The sequence below is a fragment of the Trichosurus vulpecula genome, chromosome 6 (assembly GCF_011100635.1).
Source record: "Trichosurus vulpecula isolate mTriVul1 chromosome 6, mTriVul1.pri, whole genome shotgun sequence".
Lineage (NCBI taxonomy): Eukaryota > Metazoa > Chordata > Mammalia > Diprotodontia > Phalangeridae > Trichosurus > Trichosurus vulpecula.
Genome location: NC_050578.1, coordinates 279,898,232 through 279,906,673, shown reverse-complemented (window position 1 = coordinate 279,906,673; position 8,442 = coordinate 279,898,232). Strand labels below are relative to the sequence as shown.

General features: G+C 47.4%; 1 protein-coding gene across 9 annotated transcripts in view; it reads right to left on the bottom strand.

Annotated features, from left to right (window-relative positions):
* Window positions 1–265: 265 nt before the first annotated feature.
* The window catches only part of PPFIA1 (PTPRF interacting protein alpha 1), a 96,902-nt gene continuing 88,725 nt past the window's right edge, over window positions 266–8,442 (bottom strand). For 7 of the 9 annotated variants that reach the window (XM_036762717.1, XM_036762708.1, XM_036762711.1 and 4 more), the window contains 7 exons: window positions 7,754–7,929; window positions 7,573–7,670; window positions 6,992–7,167; window positions 6,132–6,200; window positions 4,867–5,032; window positions 2,652–2,722; window positions 266–1,703 (listed from right to left, as the gene is read on the bottom strand). In XM_036762717.1, coding sequence (XP_036618612.1) covers window positions 2,664–2,722; window positions 4,867–5,032; window positions 6,132–6,200; window positions 6,992–7,167; window positions 7,573–7,670; window positions 7,754–7,929 — 744 coding nt within the window. In that variant the 3' untranslated portion in view covers window positions 266–1,703; window positions 2,652–2,663. The remainder of the gene's footprint in view (window positions 1,704–2,651; window positions 2,723–4,866; window positions 5,033–6,131; window positions 6,201–6,991; window positions 7,168–7,572; window positions 7,671–7,753; window positions 7,930–8,442) is intronic. The other 2 variants (XM_036762710.1, XM_036762716.1) reach the window with 1 other exon arrangement.

The window sequence follows — 8,442 nt, the reverse complement described above, 5'->3', positions numbered from 1 at the left end:
GGGAAACACGAATTTCCAAACTCACACTCGTGTGAGCCTCCCCTTGGGTGCCTGCTCCGCCTCCCCGCCTCGTGCTACGGTGGAGCCCAGGAACGTCCCCGATGCCCCCCCTCACCCTCGGCTCCCATCACAGGAAGCGGCTGCAGAGAGGGGGCTGCCCCGGGTCCTAGCCTGCGCCTGCCCGCACGGGCCTCCCCTTCCCGGGCTGGCGGCAACGGTCAGCATAACCACGGCTCCTTCGGTGGGTAGTTTATTGGCAGTGGAAAAGGCTTCAGTACTTTATTGAAAGAAAGCAATAAATAATACTGTGATAAAAACAGTCAAAAGTGGGCTGTACATACTTTGTTACATAATCAGAAAGTTCACAGAAGATTAATAGAAAAACAAGGGTACCGATGAGTTACACGCGTACATTGAAAGCAGAAACGAACAGGAAAAGCCATGCTCTCTCTATATGCACATATGTATATATTTATATCCCATCCGTCTGCCCGTATATACACACACATACACACATATAGAGCTGCACAATAAATAACGCACCGTCATCTACAGTTTCTCGTCGGCTTTTTAATGGGCCATTTTGAAAAGGAAAAGGTACATTCTCTACAGTTTGAAATGCAACGGCTACACCATTAAAATCCCCAAACGTGTCCGGACGCAGAAGCTGAAAGACGACTGACGAGCGCAGTAAGGCCTGGATTGAAGGTGGCGCTGCATCCCTCGGCGGGGGCGGGCCTCAAGACTGCAGCGCGCGTTGTGATTGGTCCTCGAAGAAATTGCATCGGAGCCTCTCAACCAATGGCGTTGGGAGGAAAGCACTTCTTTGCGGGCTGGGGGTGGGGGGAGGCCGGGACCTGGCCCCCTCTCCGAGTCTGTCCTTCCCGGCTGTTCATGGCTTATCTGCAGTCCCTGAAGACCGTTATCCGAGGACGAGAGACTCGAGGGACTCGGTTCCCAAGGCACCCTGAGCCAGTTTGTCTAGAACGACTCCATAGTGTTCTATGTTTCTCAGTTCAAATTTTAGTAGAGAAGATGATATTTAAAATACAAAATTTAAAATCGGTCCATGCTACAGAACGAAAGCTCTTTTCAGAAAAAGATCAGCTGTGATCAGTGATTAAATCACACACCGTAACTGCTTGCAACGAAGAGTCTGATTGTTTCCAAGCCGTGGCGGTGGCTTGCTTTTGGAAGCATTAGCTTACCAACGCCGTCGATGATGCCCGCTCCTTGGTAACAGGGCACTTTTTACAAATGGAGTAAAACCCCTCATTTTCTGTCAGGTTTATTATTTTAAAAAATTCAATGAGCATTACAATAACTGCATAATTTACAAAAACCCTATTTGCTCCTAGGATTTGTACTTACAAGCATTACAGTACATTCAGGTGACTGACAAATTAAGTGTAAGAACCTCATGGATTGATTGGAAAAGATATTTATAATCTGGATACACATGAAAAAGTAAGTAACTGTATAAATGAAGTCACAGAAGTTTACATAAATATAAGAAACATTTAATTCTAAAATATTTTCTCTATGGTATTCATGAATTTTTTACTAATTAAAAACTCTGTAATAAAATATCTCATTGTCCATATAACAAGTATTAACAGATTAAAGATCCACTCAATTCTAAAACGTGGTCTTGGCTGAATTCTGAGAGATGCATAATCATCTGTAGAAGTAGTGTGGGTAAACTAGGAGAAAGAACAAACGCGCCAATGAGTGGCTGCCAGGCACGGGCCCACGAAGAGGCCGACGAAAAGCCCAGATCCCGACCCACAACTCTCTTGAAGGATTAATGAGCTGAGCAAAACCCAAGCTTTTTAATTACAGGAAGGGATGTATCTCTAGGTCAGCATGTGGACAACCTTAACCAGATCGCAGGATGCTCCGGCGAGGGATTGCCACATAGCCTGACCCTGAATCCAGGGATTCGTCTGCTACAAACTTTTCAGTACTATGTGTGCCAGAAAGAATGCAAACCTACAAATTATCCCAGGGAGAAATCTCGGAGCATAAGTGGAGTTTAGATCTCAAATGGATGTAATTGAATATGGCCCATTTAGCATTTGCCCTTGTCACCTGGGAACCTAATTAAGGTTGTGTTCCTAGGAAGAAACACGTTGGATCAGTGGCTAACAACTCCAAATGAATTAGCCTGTCCAAGTCTTAGGAAAAGCGGTGGTGCAAACCATTAATAATAGCCATTTTCCCTGCCAGAGGAAGCATTACCTTCCTGATAGGGCATTGGAAAGAGGCAACACAAGGCAGCAGCAGGGTGGTGGCATGGGGGAATCCTCGTTTGGCCAGGTCTTTAAAAATTTGGGGTACAATTCTCGAATTGCTCTAGTCCCTGACCACAGTACAGCTGGGAGTGAAGAGAGCCCTCGGTACCTCTAAAGCACAAAATGATATGCATGATTGATTTGGAGAACTATGGTCTGTTGGGCACCCCTTCCACTCCTCAGAAGCATGAAAGGCTATGGTTACAAAGAACCGACCGAGTGCTAACGCTGTATGTAAGCAGCTCAAGCTCAGACTGTCTGAAGCCAACGAGGACCGTCCTCTTCTCTATGGAACCACGCCCCAAAAGGCTGGTATCCGTTTGGGCACTTTGTGGGCACCATGTTTTCTCTACTCACCAACAGAAGGCTTTAGCAGGAATAAGTCCTTACGGTCGCAGAATCCAGCCTCTGGCTTCCTGACACGCTGCCTGTTTCAAGAGCGCAGAAGGAAACCGTGCAGAACACAGCATGCGGTTAGTTTTTAAAACCACCTGAGTAAGGACAGTTACACCATATCCTGGGACACCAGCAGCGCCTTTCCCCAGTGACGACTGGAATGGGGATCTCTTTGGGGAGGTGTGGGAATGAATGTGCTGGAAGTGAACAACAACTGGCCACCAGACACCAGCTCCAAGGACAGAATGCTATGGGAATCAATCTCTCCATTTGCTATCTGAACCAACTGTCCGTGGGGCTGCGCAATACCACGGAGGGTCAGGTGAACAGGGAGGAACACACCCTAAGGAAGACAGGTTAACACACCTGGGGAGTCAGATGACTAGTCACTTTAACAATACCGAAATTTCAATGAAGACACAAGTGACCTCAAAAATGGCACCAGATTTTAAAAACCACTGCTGACACTACAAATTGGGTGGAATGCTGTAAGTCAGTGTGTTTCTCTTTTTCTTACTCTATGGGTCATCAAAATCACTTGGAAATGCATAATTTAGCACAAACAACTACTCGATGTAAGCACACAACACTGAAGTTCTGGAAAGGCAGTGTGACACCGTAAAATCTGTGTCTGTCTGTGGCTTGGGCCCCACCCCTCCCTCATCTCTGTGACTGCCCCTGTACTGGAAGCTACAAGCTGGCCAGTAGCAGCTGCTGTTATTCACAGTAAGGGGCATGATGGCAGTAATGCCCCTTACAGAGAAGTCTGCAAGATAAGTGATGTCCCTTGAGAATCCATCCCTGGCAGAGAAAGGAGAGGGTCAAGGGGCATCGGGGCAAGGAGGAGAAGAGGTCAGGCCCAGCCCCAACAGCTATGGCAGTGAAAGGTTTGGAAGCAAGGATGTGGACAAAGGCCAGAGCACGGAATGTACTGATGCTTTTAGATCGTATTTTTCAAACACCTGCCAAGACACCACCTAATGGGTACATTAAAACCTGAAGAACTTAGGAGAAGATCTAACTTGGTTTAGAAAAGGTCCCTAGATTCCAAATCTATGACACTCTGTGAGGAATGCCACTCTGAGTGCCGCCCCTTGGATAAAGCATCCAGGAGTCACACACAGAGCACGCAAAGCTACTCCCTTTCCCAGAATTCACAGCTTAAAAATGCTCCAGGACACCCAGAGGTGGCGAGAACTGGGGTTCAAAGGCTGTTCCTGTTCAAATGTGTTTCCATTTGGAGTGTTTTTCCCTTTTGCTTTGAAAGCTGGTATAAATTTATCTGGATCCTTAGGCTTTAGTGAAACTAACAGGTAAAGACTTGTAATTAAAACAAAAGGTCTGGGCCAGGGTCACCTTCTGACCCTAAAAATGCCCAAGAAAGAAGCAGGTGAGTTTGAGCTGTTGTTTTCTTCAATGAATGATGGAGGAAACAAAGGGAAGTGTCCTTCTCCTTTCTGGAGCAGATAAAATTATGTGAACAGGAAAGCTAAGGGTGTGGCTGATCCTGAAAGCCAGACCTTCCTTGGAGGAGCCTTGGGTCAGCTCCTTTCCCCTACTTTTACCTACCCACGAAAGAGTGACTGACAGAGAAGAGGCAGCCGGAGGATTTTGGGGAGAGCGACATGCCAGATAGGCCTTTCTGGGGGTAAGCCTGGGCTCTCTCCCCAAAGCTATGTGAGGACAAAGTAGGGTCTAGTGGACTCTGGCAACCAGGGGAAAGACCCTTTGTCCACAGCAATAGTGAGAAAGGTGAAGAGAAGCTGAGATTGGCATTGGTGGATGAGGGGCACGACAAGGGAATCAGAAATGCCTCGAGTACTGAAGCCAGTGTACTATAAATACATGAGCAGGGCAAGAGTCCTTCTCAGAACATGGACACACGAGCTAGAACTGAGGGAACAATGAGATGTGCTGCGGCTCAGGAAGCAGTGAAAATCTGGTGGCACTTCCTTGCCCAGGGGATGCTGGGATGTACAGGAGGCAGAACCCACAAGTACTCTAGAGGAAATCCTTGATGGTCAAGGGTCAACATGGTCAACATTTCAAGTCAGCACATGCAAGAGGAGACAAATGTTTTAAAACTCATTAAACAGGCAATTTAGATGAGTAAATAACTTACATTCCAACAAAAAAAAACTGAGCATGCTTTAAGAAACGAAAACTGACCACCTACCATCCATCTGCATTTTCTTTGGCTGCATAGAGGGTGAAGACATAGACGAGGTGACCCTGAAATTTGCAGGCAGGGTCTCTGCCGATCCAGCAGCTAAACCTCGAATGTCCTTGGGTCTAAACTTTTTTCTCCACGAAGGGGCTCGTCGAAAGCTTTTATCATCATCCTGGAAAATTCAGAAGCACAGTAAAAATCCAGGAGAAAGCTGAGCTAACTTTCTACCCACTTTACCTACATATAGGCCAGGCCCCACAGATGCCACATTTGGTCACTGGTGCCCTTTGAGTCCTGTCCAAACACATGGCTGCATGAAACTTTTCATGGACAACAGGCCCCTGGCCCATCCCTACAACCCAGCGCCCTCTTCGGTCTGAGCACGCAAACGTCCAGCTTTCCTTAGGGACTCATCCTGGATGGCCACCAGAGGGAGTCCTAGGGACACATCAGGCAGCTGGCTAGCCCTGCACTGGATCTCACACTCCTCGGAGACCTCTGGTTCTGCTTGTCTGGAACCTCAGGAGGACATCTGAAGAGGCTGGCCCAGGAGGGTCTACCCTCTTCATTTCCAGATGAGGAATGAGGGAGACACAGGAAGTTTAAGTAATATTCCATCAAGTCTCTCAACGTTTTATAACCTTTGGTCACACTCCGTCCAACCTTCCATTTTTGGGACTGAAAACACTCCAAATATTAATAATCTACCTTAGAAAGTCCCTGCCTTCTTAGTTTGCCCCTTTCCATCCCTTAGTTAGGTAGGACTGTCTGGGGGTCAGCCCCAGTGTTCTAGGCTAAATGAAACTTAGCCTGTTCTGGCTGGTTTTCTGACCAGGGCATCATTCAGGGCTGTCCCAAAGGACTCCTGTACTTCCTAGAGGGTTAGGGAGAGCTCTGGGGAGATGGGGGAGCATGTGACAGAGCAAGAACGAACAGAACTTACTTTCAATTAATGTGAAACAAGCAAACTCTTCCCAAATCTCTTTCAGGCCCAAAGGGAAAAATGTCAGAATTTAAATAGGAAAAATCCTGCTTAGGTGAAAATGTTAAAAGTGTTCTAATGTCTGTTTTGATTATAAAATTTACAAAAACAGAGGAAATCTGTGCTCAGTCACAAATCCAGACATCCTGTCACTAGAAAGGGGATACAGATGCTTTGTCCAAAGTGGCTGAATCCCTGAGACTAACCAATCTCCTGAAGGCCTTCTACCTTAGAAGCTGAGCTCAAAACCTGCTGAAAATCTCAATATATGCTTAGGTCTCAAACTTACTTCCTCAAACCTTCTGTCTGTGCCCATAACTAGAAGGTTGTTGAATTCTCTTTCCAAGACAGCACGAGCCTAAGGGAAAAAACAGACAAACAAAAAACCCAACCAAATAGGATTTTCATTAGTCATGGACTGGCATTTATCGTTATATTTTCTGAAAGCTCTAAACATGTCCCATAACACATTAAACCACAACCATATTCCTGAGGCAATCTCCCTACAGAAGCAAGTTCAGAACAGGGAGCTAGGTGGTGACAATTTCTGACAATCGTCAACAAGTCCTTCCTTCTAGTCACCAATTGCATGCCGTCCTTGTGTCTCCCAAAGGGTCTCTGGTGGGCAAGGGGCCCAAGGTGATACAGAAATGAGATCATTCTACTGCTCCCCAAGGGCAAAGGCCACGGTGGCTAAGGGGGGAGGTGTGAGAGGGAGCCCAGAAAGAGAATAAAGGCAGGCAATTCTGTGCCTTGAGGCAGGGGGGCTACCATGGCCCATGTGTGTGGAAGATGCCACTGAGGCTCTGGGCAGCCAGGGTGGGGAAGGGCCTTTACACCAAAGGAGGAAAGGAGGTTGTGCATGAAGTGTGGTTGCTATTTTTAAGGATTTGAAGAGTTTGCATGGAGAATGTTTCTAGATGTGTTGTTTGTGAGGGGTGATAAAGAGAAGATACAGAGAACCTTGCTAAGAATGAGGACTCTCCATGCAATGGCTCCAGCAGCCACAGACAGGAGGGTGGGGAGCAGAGGGCTGCAGGCAGGGCCTGGTGGCCAAGGCAGAATGGACTAAGTATACTGTTTAGTGACTCTGAGTGGGACCTCTGCCTGTCAATCATTCTTCATTCCTCCAGAGAGGCCCAGGCTCACCTGTGTGTTCTGAGTGGGGATCTGCAGCAGAAGGGCCAGAGCATTGAAGTCAAAGGTCTCATCTAAGGCCACCAGCGCGCCATGGACGCCGCTTTCCACCAGGTTGTTTGCGTACTCTTTGAGGCCAATGGATAAGATCCAGCGGATCACCCGGTCATTGCTCCAAACAAGCACCTCTAGAGAAGGAAATGAAGAGAAGAGAACAACATGAGGGGGTGACCATGCCCACACCTGGGGGGTGAGTGAAGGACCATTCCCAGACTCCCACAGTGTCTTGATTATCAGCACTGATGCTCCCGAGAGGAACCTGAGGCTGGGAGCAGGTAAGGGCCGGGAAGGGAGGGAGTGTGCACACAGACAGCACCTACTATGTGCCACGCACACAGACAGCACCTACTATGTGCTGTGCACCACGCTAAGCGCTTTACAGTCATCTCTCATTCGGCCTCTGATAACCCTGGGAGGTTTGTGCTGCCATTGCTCCCATTCTAAAATTAAGGAAACTGAGGCAAACAGAGGTTCAGTGACACCAGAGCCCCTCCCCGTGGCAGCCCAGACTTCAAGCAAGAAGACAGCGGAACCTTTGACGTCGTTCTGGCTTTCTTCTCTCCTTCTCTCCAGTTCCTTCCGGTCGTAATTCAGTCTCCGCAGACACATGATTCCACACTGGAAGCTGTTTCTGTTTGGAAAAGGAAAGTGCTCAGCGGCAGCCCTGGGCGTGCATTTCTGCCCTGGCAGTCACACCTCCTTCCGATCATTTACCTGTGAAAACTGTCCACCATCTTGAGCTGTCCTCGCAGGTCCTTCTTGGTCAGATGGTCAAGCATCCGTGCATCCACCAGGCATTCCATGAAGTAGCTGCGATACTGAGGAAGGCCCAGGCTGGGCAGCCACTCATTGCCGATCCACTCGTGATTCATGTCGCCGTAGGCCAACGTCTGCTTGAGAAAAGGCATCAGTTACTGAGGAGAAACTGAGTCAACAACTGAGCCAAACAACAGTTAAATTTGGCTGTCAAACTGACTTTCTATTTTTCACAGCCAGAACAACGAATCGCTTTGGATCCTTCGGTTTACAGAATGCATCCGCACCTAAAGGGCCACCTAGTCTGAACTTAAGGATGTTTCACTCAAGTGGAGATTATCAATTGGACATTGTATTTCCTCCATCATGTGAATAGTTCTGAGGCATTTGTCAATTTAAAACTGAAATCTCCTTTGGCAGAATCACAATAGAATATAGTTACAGTCCCTGATTCTCATGAACTACAAAGAATGGTCATGACTCATGAACAACTTGAAAAGATCGGCCAGATCTTCTTTTTTAAATACGTGAAGGGGGATCAGGAGTTGTCTGGGTCAGATATAAAGTGTGTTCCCGTGGCAGTCAAGGATGTTCTGGTACAAGAATAGATTCTCTGTGAATAAGGCAGCTTGGCATAGGAGACCCTG